This window comes from Delphinapterus leucas, chromosome 8, assembly GCF_059928025.1.
Source record: "Delphinapterus leucas isolate spDelLeu-1000000601 "Yukka" chromosome 8, BTC_Dleu_Yukka2, whole genome shotgun sequence".
Lineage (NCBI taxonomy): Eukaryota > Metazoa > Chordata > Mammalia > Artiodactyla > Monodontidae > Delphinapterus > Delphinapterus leucas.
In genome coordinates this window covers 111,440,672-111,466,789 of record NC_143136.1, presented here as the reverse complement: position 1 = coordinate 111,466,789, position 26,118 = coordinate 111,440,672, and the positions used below count along the sequence as shown (strand labels likewise).

Below are 26,118 nucleotides of genomic sequence, written 5' to 3'. Positions count from 1 at the left end.
CCCACCAACAGTGCACACTCTGGAAGACAGTATGGAGGTTCCTCAAAAAATAAAAATAGAAATACCATGTGATCCAGCCATTCCAATTCTGGGTATCAAAAACACTAACTTGAAAAATTATCTGCATCCCCATGTTAATTGCAGCATTATTCACAATAGCTAAGACATGGATACAACCAAAGTGTCCATTGATGGATGGCATATAAAGAAAATGCATATGCACACACACACACACACAGACACACACAGACACACACACACTCAGACACTATGAAAGGCTGGTTCAATGTTAAAAAAAAAATCAGTTAATGTAATCCATCAAACTGACAGATGAAAGAAGAAAAATCACATGATCATATCAATAGGTGCAGACAAAGCTTTTGACAAAATCCAGCACCCATTCATGATTAAAAAAAACTTTCAGTAAACTAGGGATAAAGGAGACTTCCTCAACTTGATAAAGACAATCTATAAAAATCCTACAGCTAATGTCATACTTAATGGTGAGAAACTCAAAGCCTTTCCACTAAGATCAGATACAAGGAAAGGATGTCCCGTCTCTCCATTGCTTTTCAAAATTATACTGGAAGTTTTAGCTAATACAGTAAGACAAGAAAAGGAAATAAAAGCTATACAGATTGAGAAGGAAGAAATAAAACTGTCTTTGTTCACAAATGACATGATTGTTGATGTGGAAAATTTGAAAGAATTGACCCAAAAACCCTCCTGGAACTAAAAAGGTTGCAAGATGGTTGCAAGATGGTTAATATGCCAAAGTTAATTGTTTTCTTATATACAAGCAGCAAAAAAATGGAATTGAAGTTAAATACACAATACCATTTGTATTAGCATCCAAAGAATGAAATACATAGGTATAAGTCTAACAAAATATGTGTGAGATCTATATGAGGAAAACTACAAAACTGATGAATGAAATCAAAGAACTTTATAAATGGAAAGATATTCTATGTTCATTGATAGGAATACTGAATATTGCCAAGATGTCAGTTCTTTCCAATTTGATCAATAGATTCAATGCAATCCCAATCAAAATCCCAGCAATTTATTTTATGGATATCAAAAAACTGAGTCTAAAGTTTGTGTGGAGAGGTGAAAGACCCAGAATAGCCAACACAATATTAAAGGAGAAGAATGAGTGGGAAGACTGATACTGCCCAACTTCAAGACTTAACTGTAAAGCTACAGTGCTCAGGACAGTATGGTATTGGCTAAAGTATGAACTAATAGATCATTGGAACAGAAGAGAGAGCTCGGAAATAGGTCCACATAAATGTACTTAACTGATCTTTGACCAGAGGAGCAAAGGCAATACAATGGAGCAAAGATCGTCATTTCAACAAATGATGTTGGAACAACTGGACAGCCATGTGTAAAAAAATTAATAATGGGAGGCTAAACATCTGTTGGGGTAGGGAGTATATGGGAAACCTCTGCCTTCTCCTCAGTTTTACTGTGAGCCTAAAACTGCTCTAAAAACACAAGAGTCTTTTTTAAAAAGAGTGCACTTTACATGGTTATACATTGGGACAGGAGAATATGATCTAGTAGTTAATTAAAAATACACTTGTCTTTTTCTGAATGAAAATCTGAATGGATGAGAAAAATGAACAGATCCTTTTCATACCCTAGAATTATTTTATTTGCAGGCTGTAGGGCTTAATAAGTTGTAGCTAGTAAAACACAACAGGGGTTTTAGTAATGTACACAAGGCAGATGAATTGTGAATAATGTTAAAGCAATGAATTATCCTTTAGAAGTTGACATTAAATGCCTTCTGACCTGAGTGGCCTAAAGTAAATATCTTTATTGCAACAGAAGTCATAGGCGTGAACCTGTATCTGCATCCCTCTTTCCTCCCAGGGAAGAAGGTGATTGATGTAGCTGCAGGCTCCACCCACTGCCTGGCCCTGACTGAGGACAGTGAGGTCCACAGCTGGGGGAGCAATGACCAGTGCCAGCACTTTGACACCTTGCGTGTGACCAAGCCAGAACCTGCTGCGCTGCCAGGACTGGATACCAAACACATAGTTGGGATTGCCTGCGGACCTGCCCAGGTACTGAGTAGATGGCTTGGTATTTTGTAGAATTTTGGTTTCCCAGTGTTCATTGCTAGTATGTAGAAGTACCATTGACTTGTGTGTTTAGTCCTTATATCCTGTAGTTGTACTAAACTCATTTATTAGTTCTAGGAGCTTCGCTGTGATTCCTTGCGGTTTTCTTCAGAAACAGTTCTGTTGTCTGTACATAGAGACAGTTTTATTTTACAATACGTATGCCTTTTCTTTCTTTTCCTTGCCTTATTGCACTGGCCAGGACTTCCAATATGACGTTGAGTAAGAGCAGGGAGGGGGTGCATCCTTGCCTTCTTCCTGATTGTAGGGGGAAGGCATTCAGTCTTTCACCATTAACTGTGATGTTAGCTGTATTTTTTTTGTTTGTTTGTTTTTGGTAGATGCCTTATTAAGGACGTTTCCTTTAACTCCTACTTTTTTCAAGTTTTTCTTTTTTTAAAATCCTGAGTGATGTTAAACTTTGTCAGATGCCTTTTATTCTCACGTGATATGATCACGTTTTGCTTCTTTAGTCTGCTTATATAGTGGAATACATTGACTGATTTTCAAATATTGACCAAACCTTGTATATTTGAGATAATCCCCACCTGGTCATGGTGTATTATTCTTTTTTTATATTGTGGGATTTGATTTGCTTAATACATTGTTGAGGATTTTTCTGTCAGGACTCTTCAGAGATACTAGTTTGTGGTTTTTTTAGTGCTTTCTTGTCTGACTTTTTATCCGGATAAAACTGGCCTCATAAAAAGTGTAGGCAAGTGTACCATCCTCTTCTATTTTCTGGAATGAGTTGTGTAGAATTAGTGTCATTTCTTCTTTAAATGCTTTTCTATGAATCCATAGGAGCCTGGGGATTTCTTTCTCAAAAGATTTTTAACCACAAATTCAATTTCTTTAATATAGAATTATTCAGAGTGTTTCCTCTTGGGTGAGTGTTCCTGGTTTGTGGCACTCAAGGTATTGTTCAATTTCATCTAAGTTACCCAGTTTTTATGTATAAAGTTTTCCTTATTAGTGTTCCCTTATTGACCTTTTGAAGTCTTTGGGTCTGCAGTGATATCCCTTCTTTCATTCCTGATATGGGTAATTTGAGTCTTTTCTCTTTGCCAGTTTTGCTAGATGTTTATCCATTTTGTTGCTCTTTTCAAAAAACTAGCTTTTGGTTTCATTAATTTTCCCCTTGTTCTTTTGCTTTCAATTTCATTGGTTTCTCCTCTTGTCCCTTTTTTCATTCTTCAGCTTGCTTGGCATCACTTTACTGTTTTCTTAGTTTCTTCAGGAGGAAGCTTAGGTTGTTGACTTTAGACATTTCTTCTTTTGTAATAGATAAGTGCTTGATGCTATAAATTTTCCTCTAAGCAGTGCTTTAACTGCACCCACAAATCTTGATTATTTTCATTTTTGTTCAGTTCAAAATATTTTCTGATTTCCATTGTGGATTGCTCTTTGACCTATGGATTAAGTGTGTTGTTTAGTTTCAAAGTGTTTGGAGATCATTCTGTTATCTTTTTGTTACTGGTTGCTAGTTTAATTCCATTGTGGTTAGAGAATAAACTCTATATGATTTCAATTCTTATAGATTTGAGGTTTGTTTTATATCTCAGAATGAGGTTTGTTTTATATCTCAGGCTGTGTTCTCTTAGTGAATGTTCTGCATGTGTGCTTAAAAAGAGTATTTTGCTGTTGATATATTTTGCCATTATTGGGTGAAGTGTTCTATAAATGTCAATTAGATCTAGTTCATTGATGGTATTTTTCAGTTTTTCTAGATCCTTGCTGATTTTTTGTCTGTTTGTTCTGTCTTCCTTTGGGGAGGGTGGTATTGGTATCTCCAAGAATAATTGTGGATTTGTCCATTTCTCTTTTTGGTTCTGTCAGTTTTTTTTTTTTTAATGCTTTTGATCATTACAAAAATTAGGGTAAAACATACAGTGATGTTAAGTATATTCACAGCATTGTGTTACCATCACTACTATCCATCTCCAGAACCTTTTCATCATCTCAAACAGAAACTCTGTACCCATTAAACAGCAACTCTCCATTTCTCCTCCCCTAGCCCCTGGTGACCTGAAATTTACTTTCTGTCTCTATGAATTTGTCTATTCAAGGTATCTCATATAAGTGGAATCACATAATATTTGACCATTTGTGTCTGGCTTATTTCACTTAGCATAATATTTTCAACATTGATTCATGTAGCATGTATCAGAATTTTTTTTTTAAGGCTTAATAATAAAAATATGTAACTCCCACATTTTGTTCATCCATTCCTCCTTCAGTGGACACATGGGTTGTTTATCTCTTGGCTATTGTGAATAATACAGCTATGAATATTAGTGTAGAAATATCTGTTTGAGTCCCTGCTTTCGTTTTTTTTCAGTATATATCTAGGATTGGAATTGCTGGATCATTATGATAACTCTGTTTAAATCTTTGTGGAACTGCCTTACTGTTTTTCCACAACAGCTGCATGATTTTTACATTCCCACCAGATACACACAAGGGTTTCAATTTTTCCACATCCTTGTCAACACTGGTTATTTTCCTTTTTCTTGTTTTTTTTAAGGCCATCCCAGTGGGTATGAAGTGGTATCACATTGTGGTTTTGATTTGCACTTCCCAAATGGGAAAGATGTTGAGTATCTTTTCATGTGCTTGTATGTCTTTTTTGGAGAAATGTATTCAAGTTCTTTGCCCATTTTTGAATTAGATTTTTTTTTTTTGAGTTGTAACAGTTCTTGTTATATTGTGGGTATTAATCCCTTATCAGGTATATGATTACAACTGTTTTTTCCCCATTCTGTGGTTTTCTTTTTATTCTGTTGATAGTGTTCTTTTATGCACAAAAGTTTTAGTTTTTCTTCTGTTGTCTGTGCTTTTGGTGTCATATATATCTGAGAAATCCATGGTCATGTAGGTTTTCCAGTCTTTTTTTCTAATAGCTTCATAGTTTTAGGTCTAATATTTAGGTTGCTGATCCATTTTGACTTTATTGTGTAAGATAAGGATCAAATAGATTCTTTTGCAGTTTTCCCAGCACCGTTTATAGAAAACATTGTTCTTTCCCTATTGAATGGTCTTGGCACTTGTCGAAATCATTTGACCATATAGGCAAGGGTTTATTTATGGACTCTATTCTATTCCATTGGTCTGTAAGTGTGTCTTTATGCCAGACCCACACCGTTTTGATTACTGTAGCTTTGTAGTGAGTTTTGAATTAGGAATTGAGTCTTTTTTCCAACTTCATTATTCCTTTTCAATATTCCTTTGGTTATTTGGGGTACCTTGAGATTCCACATGAATTTTAGAATAGGTTTATCAATTTTTGTCTTACGTATTTTGAAACTCTTTTGTTTGATGCATACGCATTTTGGATTGTTCGGTTGTCTTGGTGAATTGACCCTTTAATTGTTGTTCAGTGTCCCCACTTTATCCCCGCTTTTCCTTGCTCTGAAGTCTCTTGTCTGATTTTAATGTAGGTACTCCAGTTTTATTTTCTTTTAATTAGTGTTTGAGTACTATAACTTTTCCATGTATTTGAAAAAAATTTAAGTCTATATTTTAGTCCCTTTGCCTTTCCATTAAAATTTAGAATAATCTTGTCTACATTTGCAAAAATATCTTGCTTAGATTTTTGTAGGGATTGTGTTCAACCTGTTATCAGTTTGTGGAGAATTGACATCTTTGCTACATTGAGTCTTCTACTCTATTAAAATGTTATGTCTAAACATTTATTTGCATCTTCTTGATTTCATTTATCAGTGTTTTCAGCATACAAGTCCTGTCCATGTTTTGTTAAATTTATATCTTTAACTTTTAACCCACCTGTCTCATTATCTGTATAGTGAACTTCTTGGATGCTATGTATAGTTGCATTTGTTTTTTTTATCGTTGTCAATCTGTCTTTTAATTGGTGTATTTAGATCATTTACATTTACTGTAATTGACATGTATAGATAAAGGTCTTCCATTTTATTGTTTGGCTTTTGTCTGTTTTCTATTATTTGTTCCTCTATTTTGCTGCTTTTGTTTTTTTGGGGGATAAATGAACATTTATTTTAGTATTTCATTTACCTTTATTTATTTTGAATTTGACTATTTCTTTTTATAGGTTTTTATTTTTGTGGTTGCTCTAGGAATTACTGTATACTACATAACTCTTTGCAGGCTACTTAGAATCAGTATTTTACTACTTTAATTGGAATGTAGAAACCTGTTGTTTAATTTCTAAGTGCTTGGAGATTTTTCCAGTTATATACATCTGATTTATTCTTATTGATCTCTAGTTTCTGTTCTTGGTTTTCAGCTTAATTTTATTATGTTATGAGATCATACTCTATATGATTTCAGTTCTTTTAAATAGTTAAAATTATTTTATGTCTTAAATATGGTTTATCATGGTGAATGTTCCTTGCATCCTTGAAAATTTTGTGCATTTTACTCTTTGGGTGAAGTGTTTTTATAAGTGTCATTTTTATCTCGTTCATTGATGGTTTTGTTCATTTCTTTTAAATCCTTACTAATTTTCTGTCTGCTTGTTCTGTCATTAGGAGGGTAGTTTTGATATCTTCAACTACATTTGTGGATTTATCTGTTACTCTTTCATTTCTCTCAGATTTTACTTTCATGTGTTTTATGGTTCTGTTGTTAGGGGCATATACATTCATTATTGTTCTGTCTTCTTTGTGAATTGAGCCTTTTATCATTATATAATGTCCCTCTTTAGTCCTGGTAATTTCCTTCCTCTGAAGTCTACTTTGTCTGATATTAATAAGCCACTTTCCATCCCTTTACTAAGCCAATTTTATCTTTATATTTAACGTAGATTTCTTGTAGATACTGTATAGTTAGGTTCTGTTTTCCTACATCCTGATGATCTCTGTTTTTATGTTCAGACCCATTTAAATTTAATGTCTACCATTGTTTATTTGTTTTTTGTTTGCTCTCACCTTTTTGTTTCTTTATTGTTTCCTGACTTTTTTGGGGGTTAGTTGAATAGCTTTTAGTGTTTAATTTTAGCTTATTGAGTTGCTTAATTTTGATAGTGAAAAGATTTTTGAAAAACTTTTTACCTGTTTATTTGTGGCAAATGAGATGGGGTAGTGAAATGAGAGAAAATTGGAAACTGTTAGCATGTGAGTTAGATAACTGAAGGTGCTTGTGCATTTGGGACAATCAGAGGGATGAATGAGTAGTAACTTAGGGCACCTTCGTCATTCATAATGGTGAATCTCTCGTGTGGAACAGGCTGATCGGTGAATGTGTAGATTCATTTTAGGTTCTTGTGTTTCTTCCATAGAGTTTTGCTTGGTCATCTTGTTCTGAGTGGTCCATTGGCCTCCGTGTCCCTTTTGTGGTGGACATCTGCGCAATGACTTTTGAGCAGTTAGACCTCCTACTACGGCAAGTGAGTGAGGGGATGGATGGCACTGCTGACTGGCCCCCACCCCAAGAGAAAGAGTGTATGGCTGTGGCAACACTGAATCTTCTGCGACTTCAGGTATTTTCCTTTCCCTCATTTTGTAAGTGTCTTATGCGTTTGTAATGATATTTATGCATATTAAAGGGTATGGGGTTTAGCCTGTTGAATAAACTGCTAATGAAAATTTTAAAGTGTTTTAAAGTCAGATTATGATGGAGTGTAATGTGTATGAGGCTTAAAAAATTCAGTCTAGTTATTTTGTGCTTACCCTGGAAGTCAGTCTCTGCATGCAGGTAAGAGCATATATGGACTGCGTTATTACTGCTAAATTCAGCTTGTTGGCATTCATCAGGGAGTCGGTCTTGAATTTCCTGTTGCTGTGTGTGGAGAGGTGACTGGGTGAGACGGTAGGTGACTGGGTGAGACGGTAGGTGACTGGGAGATCAGCTGGAGGTGGTCGCCAGCCTCTCCTCTGGACTGAGAGGGGAGCCCTATTCAGGAAGCTCTGCGTCCTCCACGGGTACCTCCGCTTCCTCAGGTGGAAGGTTAAGTTTAAATGTCAGAAGAAGAAAAGCTACAAAAATTTTTTTTGCAAGTAGAACTGTAGCTAAAATCTTTGATCGTCGTGTTTTTCTTTGTCATAAAACCCTGTGACTTACTGTTAAGAGAACAGTTTTTCTCACCAAAGTAATTTTCCCCCTTTATAATGTGAGGGTTGCTGTGTGACCCATCATGTACCCCTTCTGTTCCCTCCCCTTTTTTGTCTTGGCTTCCAGAAAGCACAGAACTGAATGTAATGTTTAGTTGCAAAATGGAATTAGCAGAAATTTGGAGAGTACCTCCCTTCGCCAGAAGTCTTCTGTAGGAACTCATTTAGTGGGGCATCTGTGGTGTAGTATCCTAGTCATGGATCCGCCCAGTTTTTTGTTGCTTCCCATGGTCTCCTAGTGACATTAATGCTCTGGTCGGTGCTGTGGAGAAAGACCCTGTACATGTCCTAGGCTCTATTTCATTTGGTCCGTATTTGCCTCATGCCATCTGTTTTTCCACTGCTTTGTTCTGTCTGTCGAGGTCTTTGTTTTAGTTGTGTCTTTAAAAAAATTGACTCATAAAGCTCAGTTCTTAAAAAGAATACAACTTGAGAGTCTTTATTCACTATGTGGATTTAATCTTTTACAATTATTATGGTTACTAATGTATTTGAATTCAGTCTTGGCGTAAGTTTGTTCATCATTTTATTATCTTTTGAACAAATTTCTAAAAAATTTTTTTCCTTTCAAATCCCTTTAATTGTTCCTAAGTTTTGAAATTTTGATTTCTGGACATTAATCATGTTACAAAAAAATTAAATATTTGTTAATTCCACAGTGTTGTTAATCAGTACTTCTCTTCCTGAAAAATATAGGGGTTATAGGGTGCATTAAACCTAAACTCCCCTTTCTATCTTCAGTATTTGAATTGTTCAATAGTCTGTTGTTACACTGACTCCAAGGCACACTTTTTTTTTGTGTGTGCTGCTAAAAAGAAAAGCGCTCCAAATTGCAATGTGTAAGATACATTCTGATTTTAGAGTTAAGATGTGAAAGAAAATACCTCTTAGGATTGGTGAAATGTAGTAATTATTTTTAAACTTTCCTTCAATTATTATCATAATCATTTTTTAAGAGGACATACTCAGGCATATAGTCCTTTTTTTTTTTTTTTTTTTTTTAAAAACCAATTTGTTTTGTCATTGTTACTTACATCACCTCCCTCCTGGGTACCTCCTTCAGTAAATTTCTTCCTTAAGGTCTGTGAGTTACAACCTCTGAAAACTTGGGTCCCTTTAACACCTCTTAAGATAATTTAATGGGGCTTAGCTCTTTAGGTTATATGTAATTTTATAAGCACTTTGAAGAAAGCACTTTGAAGATGTTCTGCCGTCTTTTGACCTTTATTTTTGCCAATGAGAAATCTTTTTTTTTTTTTTGCGGTACGCGGGCCTCTCACTGTTGTGGCCTCTCCCGCTGCGGAGCACAGGCTGTGGACGCGCAGGCCCAGCGGCCATGGCTCACGGGCCTAGCCGCTCTGCGGCATGTGGGATCCTCCTGGACCGGGGCACAAACCCGTGTCCCCTGCATCGGCAGGCGGACTCTCAACCACTGTGCCACCAGGGAAGCCGGAGAAATCTTATATTAGCGCAATTGTTGTTTCTTTGTAGCTAATTTGTCTTTCTCTTTGGTAGCCTTTTAGGTTTTTGTCTTTGTTTTATATTTTAATACATTATATCTAGGTCAGGATTTATTCTTGTATATATAATTTGAGATTATGATTCTTGTTCAGTCTGAGATTACTTACCTTTGTTAAGTTTTGAAAAGTCTTCACTATTTACCATTGGAATTGCTCTCTTCTTTTTTTCTACCTTTCCCCTTGGAAAAATCCTACTAAATGCATGTTGAACTTTCTCATTTTATTTTCCCAAGTATCACAACTTCTTTGATATTTTAAAATCTGTTTATCCTTTTTAATGCTCACTTTTTAATCTTTCTGTTCTGCTTTCTGGGTGGTTTACTCAGCACTCTTCTTTCAATTCACGAATCATTTAGCTGAATGTTCCATATTGTTGAATTGTCTGTTTATTTAAAAAATTTATGTGAGCACTGCTTTACACATATTGATTGAATCATCAGATCCCTTTACCAGCCCTCTGGGAGGTGGGACCCTCCATCTGTATTGAACAGCTGGGGAGGCACGAAGTTCAGGAATGTTGCCCAGGTTGGGTACCCAGTGCACAAAGGTTTAGGGCTGGAACCTGGGACCCAGGCTCTTCACTCCTCTGCCTTGAGGTGTTTATTCCTGTAGCTGTTTTTTTCATTTTCAGAATTTATATTTTTGGTGTTTTCCAGGGCTTTCATTTGCTCATTATATTCTTGTCTTCTGGCTTCTGTTCCTTCCTTGATCTCTAAGAACATTTACTTATTTTATGGATTCATTCCAGTTTTTTAAATTGCTAAAATCTGTTGGGACATGCGTTTTGCCTCTTACCCTGTCTGTGACACTTCTTTGTGGTGACCTAGTATGGCTTGTCCTTTTTGACTATGAGGCCACCCTTAGGGGAGGGTTTGTGGAGTGTCCCTTTGCCCTTGGCTGTGGAGATGTCCTCAGAGGGCAGTTCTGTACTTGTGTCTGTGAGGCTCCATTGAGTTCCTTGGGCTCTTGATGAGTTTTGGTGTTCAGTTCTTGACGTGTGATATCCATACCTAGATGATTGGTATAAATTTGATTTCACATCTGCTCACAGGGCAGGCCAGGTCTCTGATTCACTGTGGGGTCTCTTTGTGCCCAAAGCCTTGTGTGGGTAGTATGTTGCCCTCAGGCCCTGGCTGGCTGACAGGAAGCTCAGGTTCAGTGGGCTGTCCTGAGCATTTTGTGTCTCAGAAGGCTTTGATCTGCTCTCTGAGCCCAGAACCCCTTGGCTGCTGCTGTGTGTGTCTGTGTGTCTCAAGAGCTAAACCAGAACTTTCCCTTGTATACTTTTCCTTGCATACCCTCAGCTTGGCTGTCTACTCTTTTAATAGTTTTTAGTTATATTCACTATTTCTGTGTTTGGTCTGGGTGCTTGGGGGTGGGGTAGAGGTTGCTGTTTCCACAGGGTTCAACCTCTTTGTTGGTCTTTTCCACATACATACTCAGAGTTGGGTATAAAAAATTCCTTTTATAGAATACCTTACCATGGATTCTCAACTACTATAGGTGAAAAATTTTTAGTATGATTAAAAAAAAATACCTATACTGGAAGTTTTACCTTTATTATTTGAGTAAAACTCAATTTGAGGTATTATTCCATCTTTAATAAGATTTGGAAAGCATTTGTTTTTAGGGCTTCTAAGTGAAAATTGTTTTTCTCCTTTCAGTTGCATGCTGCCATCAGTCACCAGGTTGACCCAGAATTCCTTGGTTTAGGTCTGGGCAGCGTCCTCCTCAACAGTCTGAAGCAGACGGTGGTGGCCCTGGCCAGCAGTGCGGGCGTGTTGAGTACTGTGCAGGCGGCCGCCCAGGCTGTGTTGCAGAGCGGGTGGTCAGTGCTGCTGCCAACTGCTGAGGAGCGGGCCCGGGCACTCTCTGCTCTCCTGCCCTGTGCAGGTGGGCTGGGGCTAGGAGCAGGGGTCGGGTGGGGTTGGCCCAGGAGGGGGTGCCAGAGGGGATGGTGCTTGCCTCACGTTGGGAAAAACACTTTACCTTTTCCAGTTTCAGGCAATGAAGTTAACATAAGTCCAGGTCGTCGATTTATGATTGATCTTCTTGTGGGCAGCTTGATGGCTGATGGAGGCTTAGAATCAGCCTTAAACGCAGCCATTACTGCAGAAATCCAGGTATGGTCCTAGGAGTGTGTGAGTGTGTGTGTGTGTGTGTGTGTGTGAGTGTGTGCGCGCGCGCGCGCGCGCACGCGCACACACACGCATGGAGGTGATTTTATTCCCCAGTGAGCTGAGACTGACACTTTGCCAGAATTATTTAAAAAAAACCTTGAAACACAAAGCTTTTAGTAACATCCAAATATTTCTGTAATTAAATTTTTTTACTAGTTTAATAAAATATTGAGTTATTATTAAGTATGATAAAATGTACCCATTTTAAATGTCTATTTAAATGAATTTGACAGGTACCCCAATCATAATATAAATCACTTCCATCACCCTGGAAAGTGCTTTTGTGCCCCTTTGTGTTTGAATTTAGGACACTTTCTTGCCTCCCCCAGATGATGTTAATTTTGCCAGTTTTGATTGTCACATAAATGGAATCATACAGTATATACTCATTTGTGTCAGCTTTATGTTGCCTTGATAATGATTTTCAGATTCACCTGTGTTGGATGTAGTGTTATGTTGTTTTTTTGCCTTTTTTTTTTTTTTAACTAAGGAACTATTTATTTCTTTTCGTATTATTATTTTTTTAAATTGGGATATAGTTGTTTTACAATGTTGTGTTAGTTTCTACTGTACAGCAAAGTGGAGTTCCCTGTGATATACAGCAGGTTCTCATTAGTTATCTATTTTATGCATATTAGTGTATGTACATCAACCCCAATCTCCCAATTCATCCCACCACCACCACCCGCCCCCCCGCCCCCCCCGCCTTCCCCCCTTGGTGTCCATACGTTTGTTCTCTACATCTGTGTCTCTATTTCTGCCTTGCAAACCAGTTCATCTGTACTATTTTTCTAGATTCCACATATATGTGTTAATATACGATATTTGTTTTTCTCTTTCTGACTTACTTCACTCTGTATGACAGTCTCTAGGTCCATCCATGTCTCTACAAATGACCCAATTTCGTTCCTTTTTATGGCTGAGTAACATTCCGTTGTGTATATGTACCACATCTTCTTTATCCATTTGTCTGTCGATGGACACTTAGGTTGCTTCCATGACCTGGCTATTGTAAATAGTTCTGCAGTGAACATTGGGGTGCATGTGTCTTTCTGAATTATGGTTTCCTCAAGGTATATGCCCACTAGTGGGATTGCTGGGTCATATGGTAGTTCTATTTTTCGTTTTTTAAGGAACCTCCATACTGTTCTCCATAATGGCTGTATCAATTTACATTCCCACCAACAGTGCAAGAGGGTACCCTTTTCTCCACGCCCTCTCCAGCATTTATTGTTTGTGGATTTTCTGATGAGGCCCATTCTAACTGGTGTGAGGTGATACCTCATTGCAGTTTTGATTTGCATTTCTCTAATAATTAGTGATGTGGAGCAGCTTTTCATGTGCTTCTTGGCCATCTGTATGTCTTCTTTGGAGAAATGTCTATTTAGGTCTTCTGCCCATTTTTGGATTGGGTTGTTTGTTTTTTTGTTATTGAGCTGCATGAGCTGTTTGTATATTTTGGAGATTAATCCTTTGTCAGTTGATTTGTTTGCAAATATTTTCTCCCATTCCGAGGGTTGTCTTTCATCTCGTTTATAGTTTCCTTTGCTGTGCAAAAACTTTTAAGTTTCATTAGGTCCCATTTGTTTACTTTTTTTTTTTTTTTTTTTGTGGTACGCGGGCCTCTCACCGCTGTGGCCTCTCCCATTGTGGAGCACAGCCTCCAGACACACAGGCCCAGCGGCCATGGCTCACGGGGCCAGCCGCTCTGTGGCCTGTGGGATCCTCCTGGACCGGGGCACGAACCTGCGCCCCCTGCAGCGGCAGGCAGACTGTCAACCACTGCGCCACCAGGGAAGCCCCCATTTGTTTACTTTTGTTTTAATTCCATTACTCTAGGAGGTGGATCAAAAATGATCTTGCTGTGTTTATGTCAAAGAGTGTTCTTCCTATGTTTTCCTCTAAGAGTTTTATAGTGTCTGGTCTCACATTTAGGTCTTTAATCCATTTTGAGTTTATTTTTGTGTATGGTGGTAGGGAGTGTTCTAATTTCATTCTTTTACATGTAACTGTCCAGTTTTCCCAGCACCACTTATTGAAGAGACTGTCTTTTCTCCATTTTATATTCTTGCCTCCTTTGTCGTAGCTTAGTTGACCATAGGTGCGTGGGTTTATCTCGGGGCTTTCTCTCCTGTTCCATTGATCTATATTTCTGTTTTTGTGCCAGTACCATATGGTCTTGATTACTGTAGCTTTATAATATAGTCTTAAAGTCAGGGAGTCTGATTCCTCCAGCTCCATATTTTTTTTTTCTCAAGATTGCTTTGGCTACTCAGGGTCTTTTGTGTCTCAATACAAATTTTAAGATACTTTGTTCTAGTTCTGTAAAAAACGCCACTGGTAATTTGATAGGGATTGCATTGAATCTGTAGATCACTTTGGGTAGTGTAGTCATGTTCACAATATTGATTCTTCCAATCCAAGAACATAGTGTATCTCACCATCTGTTTGTGTCATCTTTGATTTCTTTCATCAGTGTCTCACAGTTTTCTGAGTACAGGTCTTTTACCTCCTTAGGTAAGTTTATTCCTAGGTATTTTATTGTTTTTGTTGCTCTGGTGAATGGGATTGTTTCCTTAATTTGTCTTTCTGATCTTTCGTTGTTAAGTGTATAGGAATGCAAGAGAATGCAAAACTTCCAAAACTATGTTGAATAATAATGGTGAGAGTGGATATCCTTGTCTTATTCCTGATCTTAGAGGAAATGGTTTCAGTTTTTCACCGTTGAAAATGATGTTTGCTGTGGGTTTGTCGTATATGGACTTACACGTATTATGTTGAAGTAGGTTCCCTCTATGCCCAGTTTCTGGAGGGTTTTTATCATAAATGGGTGTTGAATTTTGTCAAAAGCTTTTTCTGCATCTTTTGAGATGATCGTATGGTTTTTATTCTTCAATTTGTTAATATGGTTTATCACATTGATTGATTTGTGTATATTGAAGAATGCTTGCATCCCTTGGATAAATCCCACTTGATGATGGTGTATGATCTTTTTGCGGTGTGCGGGCCTCTCACTGTTGTGGTCTCTCCCGTTGCGGAGCACAGGCTCCGGACGCACAGGCTCAGCGACCATGGCACACGGGCCTAGCCACTCCGTGGCATGTGGGATCTTCCCGGACCGGGGCACGAACTCGTGTCCCCTGCATTGGCAGGTGGACTCTCAACCACTGCGCCACCAGGGAAGCCCTGTATTATCCTTTTAATGTCTTGTTGGATTCTGTTTGCTAGCATTTTGTTGCAGATTTTCACATTCATATTCACCAGTGATAGTGGTCTGTAATTTTCTTTTTTTGTCGTATCTTTGTCTGGTTTTGGTATCAGGGTGATGGTGGCCTTGTAGAATGTGTTTGGGAGTGTTCCTTCCTCTGCAATTTTTTGGAAGAGTTTGATGAGAAGGATGGGTGTTAGCTCTTCTCTAAATGTTTGATAGAATTCACCTGTGAAGCCATCTGGTCCTGGACTTACGTTTGTTGGAAGATTTTTAATCACAGTTTCAATTTCATTACTTGTGGTTGGTCTGTTCATATTTTCTATTTCTTCCTGGTTCAGTCTTGGAATGTTATACTTTTCTAAGAATTTGTCCGTTTCTTTGAGGTTGTTCATTTTATTGGCATATAGTTGTTTGTCGTAGTCTCTTATGATGCTTTGTATTGCTGTGGTGGCTGTTGTAACTTCTCCTTTTTCATTTCTAATTTTATTGATTTGAGTCCTCTCTCTCTTTTTCTTGGTGAGTCTGGCTAAAGGTTTATCAATTTTTTTTATCTTCTCAAAGAACCACCTTTTAGTTTTATTGATCTTTGCTGTTGTTTTATTTCTATTTATTTCTGCTCTGATCTTCATGATTTCTTTTCTTCTGCTAACTTTGGGTTTTGTTCTTCTTTCTCTAGTTCCTTTAGGTGTAAGGTTAGATTGTTTATTTGAGATTTTTCTTGTTTCTTGAGGTAGGATTGTATTGCTATAAACTTCCCTCTTAGAAATGCTTTTGCTGCATTCCATAGCCTTTGGACCGTAGTGTTTTCATTGTCATTTGTCTCTAGGTATTTTTTTATTTCCTCTTTGACTTCTTCAGTGATCTCTTGGTTATTTAGTAGCATATTGTTTAGCCTCCATGTGTTTGTGTTTTTTACGTTTTTTCCCCTGTAATTTATTTCTAATCTCATAGTGTTGTGGTTGGAAAAGATGCTTAATATGATTTAAATTTTCTTAAATTTACTGAGGCTTGATTTGTGACCCAAGATGTGATCTGTCCTGGAGAATGTTCCATGTGCGCTTGAGAAGAAAGTGTAATCTGCTGTTTTCGGATGGAATGTCCCATAAATATCAATTAAATCTATCTGGTCTATTGTGTCATTTAAAGCTTGTGTTTCCTTATTAATTTTCTGTCCGGATGATCTTCCCATTGGTGTAAGTGAGGTGTTAGAGTCCCCCACTATTATTGTGTTACTGTCGATTTCCTCTTACAGCTGTTAGTATTTGCCTTATGTGTTGAGGGGCTTCTATGTTGGGTGCATATATATTTATAATTGTTACATTTTCTTCTTAGATTGATCCCTTGATCATTATGTAGTATCCTTCCTTGTCTCTTGTAACATTCTTTAAAGTCTATTTTATCTGATATGAGTATTGCTACTCCAGCTTTCTTTTGGTTTCCATTTGCATGGAATATCTTTTTCCATCCCCTCACTTTCAGTCTGTATGTGTCCCTAGGTCTGAAGTGGGTGTCTTGTAGACAGCATATATATGGGTCTTGTTTTCATATCCATTCAGCCGGTCTGTGTCTTTTGGTTGGAGCACTTAATCCATTCACATTTAAGGCAGTTATCGATATGTATGTTTGTATTACCATTTTCTTAATTGTTTTGGGTTTGTTTTTGTAGGTCCTTTTCTTCTCTTGTGTTTCCCACTTAGAGAAGTTCTTTAGAATTTGTTTTAGAGCTCGTTTGGTGGTGCTGAACTCTCTTAGCTTTTGCTTGTCTGTAAAGCTTTTGATTTCTCTGTTGAATCTGAGTGAGATCCTTGTTGGGTAGAGTAGTCTTGGTTGTAGGTTCTTCCCTTTCATCACTTTAAATATACCTTCCACTCCCTCTGGCTTGCAGAGTTTCTGCTTAGAAACCAGCTGTTAACCTTATGGGAGTTCCCTTGTGTATTATTTGTTGTTTTTCCGTTGTTGCTTTTAATAATTTTTCTTTGTCTTTTTAAAGAAATTAATTTATTTTTGGCTGCGTTGGGTCTTCATTGCTGTGCGCAGGCTTTCTCTAGTTGCGGCAAGGGGGGTTACTCTTTATTGTGGTGCGCAGGCTTCTCATTGCGGTGGCTTCTCTTGTTGTGGATCACGGGCTCTAGGTGTTCAGGCTTCAAGAGTTGTGGCTTGTGGGCTCGGTAGTTGTGGCTTGCCAGCTCCAGAGCACAGGCTCAGTAGTTGTGGCGCACGGGCTTAGTTGCTCCGTGGCATGTGGGATCTTCCCAGCCCAGGGATCAAACCCGTGTCCCTTGAATCTGCAGGCGGATTCTTAACCACTGCACCACCAGGGAAGTCCCCTCTTTGTCTTTAATTTTTGTGAATTTGATTCTTATGTGTCTTGGCATGTTTCTCCTTGGGTTTTTCCTGCCTGGGACTCTCTGCGCTCCCTGGACGTGGGTGGCTATTTCCTTTTCCATGTTTGGGAAGTTTTCGACTGTAATCTCTTAAGATATTTTCTCCAGCCCTTTCTCTTTCTCTTCTCCTTCCGGGAGCCCTGTAATGCGAATGTTGGTGCGTTTAATGTTGTCCCAGAGATCTCTTAGGTTGTCTTCATTCCTTTTCATTCTTTTTTCTTTATTCTGTTCCATGACAGTGATTTCCACCATTCTGTCTTCCAGGTCACTTATCCATTCTTCTGCCTCAGTTATTCTGCTATTGAGTGCTTTTAGTGTATTTTTCATGTCAGTTATTGTATTGTTCGTCTCTGTTTGTTCTTTAATTCTTCTAGGTCTTTGTTAAACATTTCTTGCATTTTCTCGCTAGTTGCCTCCATTCTTTTTCCGAGGTCCAGGATCATCTTCACTCTCATTATTCTGAATTTTTTTTCTGGAAGATTGCCTAGCTCCACTTCATTTAGTTGGTTTTCTGGGGTTTTATCTTGTTACTTCATCTGGGACATAGTCCTCTGCCTTTTCATTTCATCTGTCTTTCTGTGATTGTGGTTTTTGTTCTGCAGGCTGCAGGATTTTAGTTCTCCTTGCTTCTGCTGCCTGCTGTTTGGTCGATGAGGCTACCTAAGAGGCTTCTGTAGTGTCACTTTGTTTTTGCTGTTGAGGAGTGCCCCATTGTGCGATTATGGCACTGTTGGTGTATCCCTTCTCCTGTTGATAGACATTCGATGATTTTTGAGTCTCTACAGCTGCTCTTATCATGCTGTGTAAAAGTCCTTTAGTGAACACGTGTTTTTCCTTTTGGGTAAATAGTTTGAATTAGAATTTGCAGGGTTCTAGGGTGGGTGTGTGTTTACAGTTTCCCAAGGTGGTTGTGCCATTTACATCCGAACCAGCGTGCATGAGAGTTCTAGCCGTTTCTTGACGTCATCAACATGAGGCGTGTCAGTCTTTTTAAAAGCTTTAGCTATTCTGCGGGTAGGGTGGGGTGTTAATTTGTATGTGCTTATTGGCCATTCATAGCTTCTTTTGTTGCTTTCATTGTCATAATAGTTTTCAATTTAAAAACTTACACTGATAAAATTGGATGAAGTGAGTGTATTAAAAATGTTTTTGAAAATATACCTACTTGATTAAATTGAAAAAAATTAGAGTAAACCATAAATGTAATGATTTTAGTTGCAAGTATCATTCTTTGTGTACCTTGTTATTTTCCAGATACTATGCTGTGTACTTTCCTTTCATTTTTTTTTTAACCTTGTGAGCCATGTTGATGTTGACAAAAAATTAATCAGTCGATCTAAGAAAGAGATAGAAAATTTTATTCAAGCCAAATTGAGGATTATAACCCAGGAACAGAATCTCAGAAAGCTCTGAGAATTACTGCGTTCGTTACAAGTCAAGGCTCAGTTATGTAAGTTTTTTGAGACAGAGGGCTGTACGTTAAATGATGTATTATTGACAGTTTACACAATCCAGATCTAAGCATCATCATGGCCTCTTACAAGAGGAAGAAGGAGGGTTTTCTTTGAGGGTGTTGTCTTGTTGATGCTAGGAGAATGTTGCTGTTTATGGTTGAGCAGGTATTTTTGCTGATAGGGAAGGCTGATCGATGCATAATGCAGGTAAACAATGTACAGTAGGGGGCAGAGAGGAGGGCAAAGGACAGAGAAAGTTTTTCTATGTGTAAATTTTTCTTTTCTTGCCAGGAAATGTGAATTGTTTTTCACATTGAGTGGAAAAAATTGTCTTAAAATTCCATTTTATAAGCGTGGACATAGATACCACAGAAGTTTAGTGATTTGCTAAGGTGTCATGACTAGTGAATGACAGGTTGCTGACTCCAAACCTCTTCCTTTTCTTCCTGTGCTCCGTGTGGCTCAGTGTAATAGTTCACCTGATGGGAGCAATGACAGCGAACAGGCAGAGGCAGTTCACATGTGGGCCAGACCCAAGCAGTATTTTTATTTTTTATATTTATTTTTATTACTTTAAAACATTTTTTGGCTGCACCGTGCAGCATGCGGGACCTTAGTTCCCCAACCAGGGATCCATCCCACGCCCCCCTGCAGTAGAAGCACGGAGTCTTAGCCACTGGACTGCCAGGGAAGTCCCCCCAAGCAGTATTTTTAGAACCTGTTAATTTAGTTAGCATATGTTTATTCTTTGCGTCCTGCTGGAGAGTGGTACCTTGAGAGGGGGAGGTGGGCTATAGAGTATGCAGATTGTGATCCCTATGACAATAATTAAGATGTCTGAAAAAATAGCCAAAAGGCCATTTGTTTTAAAACAAAAATGTTTTGAAGCTACAGAAAGGCATAAACAGAAAAACCCTCATCATTTAGGAATAACCATTGTTAATGTTTTTCATGTATGGTCTTCCAGGCTTTCAAAAATGCAAATGTTTACTAACAATACTAATTATGATGCCAGAACTGGTCTCAGTGGTTTGTATCTTTTCCACTCATAAGGTTGCCATGTCTTCTGTGTTGAATATTCTGCGATGCCCATTTGTTCTGTTGCTTTGGGGAAGTCTGTCATATGGAAAGGGAATCACTTTTTTTTTTTTTTAAACAATTTCCTATTGTTGACCATTTAGGTTTTAGATAGTTTTACTATTATAAATAATTTTTAATTACATTCTTGAAGATTATAAGTCATTGGGTATAAGAATGGTTATTAGGAAGAAGTTCTAGAAATGAAGTTGGGTCAAAAGCATGCACATTTTCAAGCTGTCTGGTCTGTGTCCTTCTTATTCTGAAGAGTAGGTGGCACAGTTCCAGTCCAGCCCCTTAGACATGGTCCTTGTCCCCACACCCCTCAGAATGGGGAAGACTTTGTGTTTAGACTTGTTCTGGCTTTTGCCATTAGAAAATAAAGCCCAGTAGGAAAGAACTTGTGTGCTTTTTCACAGTAAATTTGATTACTAGAACAATGCTTAGTGTATAATAGGTCCTCAGAAATATTGGTTGCATTTGACTGGCAAAAGATACCTCCTTTAAAAGTTTTTTAAAATAATAACATTATTGAGATCTAATTCATCTGCTGTAAAATTCAGTCTCTTAAAGTGTATGATTTAGTGATTTTTTTTTTGTATTTTCACAGAGTTGTGCAACCACCATCACCACTATCTAATTTCAGAACACTTTCACTCCAAAAAGAAACCCTGTGCCCCTTAACAGTCACTCCGCATCCCCCACTCCTCCCAGCCATTGACAACCGCTAATCTACTTTCTGTTTCTAAAGATGTCCCTGTTCTGGACGTTTCATATAAGTGGATTTGTACAGTATGTGGCCTTTTGTGTCTGGCGCTTTCCACTTAACATAGTGTTTTCAAAGTTCAGCCAAGTTGTATCATTCATGTCGTACTTAATTTTTTAAAATCGCTAAACAATATTCTGTTGTATGGATACAGCACATTTTGTTTAATTCATCAGCTGATAGACATTTAGGTTGTTCTCTCTTTTAAGTTACTATGAATAATGCCGTTATAAACATCTGTGCATAGGTTTTTGTGTGGACATACGTTTTTATTTCTCATGGGCGTATGCCTTGGAGTGGAGTTGCTGAGTTTTACGGTAACTCTATGTTTAATGTTTCAAGGTATAGCCAGACTGTTTTCTTAAGTGGCTGTACCATTTTACATTCCCAGTAGCAATGTATGACAGTTCCAGTTTCTCTGTATCTTTGCAAATGCTTGCTACTGTTCATCTTTTTTATTATACTGTCCTAGGAGATGTGAATTTCCCTGATGACTAATGAAGTTGAGCATCTTTTCATGTGTTCATTAGCCATTTGTATATCTTCTTTGAAGATGTGTCTGTTCAGATTTTTTGTTTATTTTAAAATTGGGTCATTTATCTTTTAATTGTTGAGTTGTCAGAATTCTTTCTGTATTTGTATGTCTTATATCAGATACAAGATTTGGTAATGTATCCTCCCATTCTGTAGGTTATTGCTTCATGTTTACAAAGCAGGTAGACTCTGCCTAGGTGATCACATTGGGTGTTGTGAGAGCCAGAAGCAGGGGTAAAGGTTTTAGGAACTTCACAGAAGGACGCTGGAGACCATTAGCACTGGCAGCCTGGACACGGGGTTTGTGGGACAAATCGTCTGTTTAGAAACTGAGCAACTGAGTGGCGTGATTTCCAGTGGGTGGGTGTGGGCCACTGTCACCAGGTGTGTGAGTCAGCACACAGCTAGGCTGTGGGATCAGGGCTCAGCCCATGGTGCCTTCATACCTGCTACTGAGATAACTGGTAACCAGTTTCTGTTTCATGAATTACAGGATATTGAAGCCAAAAAAGAAGCACAGAAGGAAAAAGAAATTGATGAACAGGAAGCGAATGCCTCGACATTTCATAGAAGTAGGACTCCACTGGATAAAGATCTTATTAATACGGGAATCTATGAATCTTCTGGAAAACAGTGCTTGCCTCTGGTTCAGCTCATACAACAGCTTCTTAGGTAAATAGCATTAGACATATTTTAATTAGGAGGATTATTGGTTTTCATATTAAGATAGTGAGATCAAGCACTAGGGTCTCAAAAATGTGTTTAGTTGATGAAGTACTTTGAAAATTACCTAGGATAGACTTTAGAGCAGATTCTTAAATGTAGGTGAGAGGAGAGGTTAGAATGTATGAAGTAGAACTGGAGATTCTAAAAGTTTTCACACAAGAGAAAATTGGAGTGTGTGATAAACCTAGGATGAGGTTCTTAGCCTCGTTAGTAAGCAGGTAGATACAAATGAAAATCATCATGGTAAGATTGTTTTTTTTAAACTGGTTGTGTCCTTGCCTCATTCTATATATCATAGATTTATATCTATTAGTTTCTAAGACAACTTTCAAAAGCTGAAGTAAGTAAAAGAATGGTGAGCGTTATTGTCAAAGGACTGATCAGAAGGAGGTAAGAATCAGTCAGAGTCAGAATATATGCAGAGACTCACCTTGATAAGGGCTGAAGTAGTCAGCCACTGCTAAAGAATGTCAGTCTGCGTTGCGGTGTCCTTCAGAAAGAGCAAAAAAGCCGGGTGGTTTCTGAAAGGCATTTGTTAGACAAGGAAAAATTATTGCTCCTTTATGTAACACAGCTCCGCTCTGTGTAAACCTGGCTTCTGGTTTATTGTTTATACAGAGAGGAAAGAGGGCCTGGTGGGTTGGCTTAGGTACCTAAGTCCAGGGCATTGGTGGGCGGTGTACTGGCGTGGGGTGGCCTGCCCTTCACACCTGGAAACACCAGAATTTGCTGGGCTTTTAAAAGAGGAAGTTTTAGAGCTAGTTCCTGACATATATTTTAGTAAATGCTAATAAAAACCCCCTTGTTTCCTATTTTTTATAATGTGGTGATGATTTTTAAAATCAGTATTCATGCATTCTGATCTTCACTCTAACAGTCTGAAATAAAGTGAATTAAGTCAGTGCAGCTGTGGCAGTGACAAGAGCTTGGGAATTGTTCCTAGAAAATTGCAGTTGCGCCTGCTTGTCTAAAGCTGGCCACTGACACCTGCCCAGCATGGTAACTGTGGCAGTAGCAGCAAGAGCAGTGTTTATCTTGCAGAGTTAATCGAGGGTCAAGTGAGAAAATGCACATTGAGTGTTTTGGAGTGAAAAGGTAAAGGTCTCTGGAGAAGTTTTAAAGCAAAAGCAGTCTCTCAAGATGTGATTTTCCGTGTTCTTGACCGCCCCTTCCTTTGCCGAGGAGGCTGTGTCTGGGCCCGCTGGTGTCACTGGCAGAGAGCCAGTGCAGGGTTCTCTGACCTCGGTCCTGTCTTAGGTTACTGTTCCCATGAGGGGCCAGCTCTCCTGCTTGTTCAGACTACTTGTTCCCTTGGTGTGTAGAGACCTGTCCATCTTAGCCTACCTACCCCTGTGCTGTTCAGTCTGGCAATCATTTGCCACGTTTGCCTGTGGGTGTCCAGTGTAGCTGAGACACTGAGTTTTTATTTTTTATTAAAATTAAAATTAAAAAACTTAGACATGATTCAGCTATTAGAAAACTTGTAATTATGTTTGGAATAACTTGGCTATATGAATTTACCTTTTCAGCTCTGCATTTTTATGAGACTTAAGTGCAGATCGAGTATTTGCAGTGAAAATTTAGTTATCTGAATTGAGATGTGCTGTATGTACAAAATACACAGTGGCTTTTGAAGACTTTGTGTCTTCAAAAAACTAATATAAATATCTCAATGCTTTTTCTTATTGGTTTTATGTTGAAATGATAATATTTTAAATATATGGGGATAAGTACATTATTAATACTGATTTTACATGTTCTTTTTATCTTTATTTATGTGACTGGTAGACATTTTAAAGTACACATGTGACTCCTTGGCAGTACTTTTCCGTTGGACAGTACTCTCTAGCCCATCCTCGCACATTGTCTTCTGAACTTTCCTCTTTACTTTTGGTTCCTTTGGCATGCAGGGAGGAGTTGGCTCCACAGCAGATTTATAATGAAAATGTACCTGTTTGGAAAATACAAAACAAAACCTGAAACATGGAGTAAATAGTACCTTAAAAATTTTTGGAAAATAGAAAAAGAAAAATGCATGTACAACCCTCTCACTAACAGAATGCCTATGCTCCAGGGTCCTTTCATAAGCATAGATGATGTGCCCCTCCCCTTGCAGAGATAAACTTTAACATTTATTTCTTACCTTAAGTGTCTGTGACTAAAGGAGACTCAGTGTATGGAGTCTAAATACCTCTTGGCTGATGCAGTTGTTGAAAAATAGTCTAAAGAGTTACATTTTGGAGATTTTGAAGACATTTCCTATATTTTATTCTTTGGAAGACAGGTTGGAGAAACTGCAGCTTCCCAAAAGTAAGCCATGAAACAGATTTCAGAGTAACTCTTATGCTGGCAAAGAACCACAGAAAACCATTTATATTTGGCAATAGAGAGCTGTGAAGATGTTTAAATTAATGAACTCTATCAGAATTACACACTTTGATTATGATTCTGAATTTTATATTAGGGAAATAAGTTAACATTTGTATTGTATTTTATTACTGTCTTTTGCTCCATCATGTATGGCATAAAACCCAGATTCCAGACCTTTTCTTCTATTGTGATATGGTTATCAGGTCAGGTTATCAGGTCGTGGAGCAGAAAGGTGAGGTGGACTGCAGGTGAGGCCTTGAGCATCCACCTGCGTTTTGTGTGGCTGGGAGTGCTGAGCACAAGCCAGGGGTCCCTACTGCTCTTTCTTCTCAACTCTGTGGACGTGAGTTGATGTGTGTCTTCTGCTCCTGTCCTCACTCCACTGCTGTAGTGGATGAACCCTGGGGGCTGGTGCGACTGACAGAGGTTCTCTTCAAACCTGCTGTTACGTTCTCTTCAAACCTGCTGTTACGTTAGAAATCAAAGAAGTGGAGCAGAATCCTCTTCCGTGGCCTGGTGTTGTGCAGAGGCTCCGGACTTGCCTCCCCAGTGACAGTGCCCAGCTGTCAGCCGCTGGCTCTCACCATTCTGGCTGGGTTGGGGCTGCTGTGGTGGAGCTACACTGACAGAAGTTCCAGGCTCTGCTTCGGCTCTTTTTTTTTTTTTTTGCGGTATGCGGGCCTCTCACTGCTGTGGCCTCTCCCGTTGCGGAGCACAGGCTCTGGACGCGCAGGCTCAGCGGCCATGGCTCACGGGCCCAGCCGCTCCGCGGCATGTGGGATCCTCCCGGACCGGGTCACGAACCCGTATCCCCTGCACCGGCAGGCGGACTCTCAACCACTGCGCCACCCGGGAAGCCCATCTACTTCGGCTCTTTAACTTCACTAACTTCCTTCCTTCTGTCTTCAGTATCACGGATCAGACCTTGTTCACCTGGCGCCGAGACTGTCCCTGGGTGGCAGGGTCTTATCTGGTGTTCCCTGTGCCCTCTAAGATCTGCTTTCTCACTGACTTTAGTTACCTTTCTCGGACACAAACAGGATGTCACTTTCCTTTCAAAACTGGTGGCTCAGCATTGCAGAATCTAGTGCCAGCAGCCTGGCACTCCATCACCTACAGTGTCCACTGTGTCCACTCCCCTTCCTTGTTTTGACCTCTGTGCCCAGGTTCCTTTGCATTCTGCTCATGGAAACAGAACACTTACTACTCTTCTAATTGTACTTTCTTTTCTCCCCATTTACTTACTGATGGTTCATGGCTCAAGTTGGATCCTGCAGTTGGAATTGGATCCTCTGCTCCTTTCCTTGCTGCCGTGTTCTTTGAGCATCTCTTACTCTGACCTGTTTTATTTGTGCCCACTTTGGTCTTCCTTCCTGTAGTTTCTGAGCCCTGGGTATCCCCCCACATGGCCCACCCGGGTGTTTACTTGATTAAGTCTGAAGGCACACTTGTGAGGCAGATGCAGAAATGCTAGTGGGTCTTGTCTTTAAGGATAGTGTCACATTTATATTTGAAATGCAGATTTGGACAAAAAATAATAAGTTACTTTTCCTTCCAAAGGTTTGTACAGGGGTTTTCTATCATTTTGGACTGTTCCATGCAACTCTTAGGAGCACATCTATAAAGCAAAGGGTATCATTCTACCTCTTGTGTCTTCCGTGTGCCTCTGCTC

At 38.8% G+C, this 26,118-nt stretch overlaps 1 protein-coding gene across 9 annotated transcripts in view; it reads left to right on the top strand.

The window, feature by feature from the left end:
* The window catches only part of HERC2 (HECT and RLD domain containing E3 ubiquitin protein ligase 2), a 230,830-nt gene that overhangs the window by 56,252 nt on the left and 148,460 nt on the right, over positions 1–26,118 (top strand). For 8 of the 9 annotated variants that reach the window (XM_089916956.1, XM_089916954.1, XM_089916958.1 and 5 more), the window contains 5 exons: positions 1,882–2,075; positions 7,393–7,593; positions 11,409–11,637; positions 11,743–11,867; positions 21,844–22,022. In XM_089916956.1, the coding sequence (XP_089773082.1) occupies positions 1,882–2,075; positions 7,393–7,593; positions 11,409–11,637; positions 11,743–11,867; positions 21,844–22,022 (928 nt within the window). The remainder of the gene's footprint in view (positions 1–1,881; positions 2,076–7,392; positions 7,594–11,408; positions 11,638–11,742; positions 11,868–21,843; positions 22,023–26,118) is intronic. The other variant, XM_089916960.1, reaches the window with a different exon arrangement.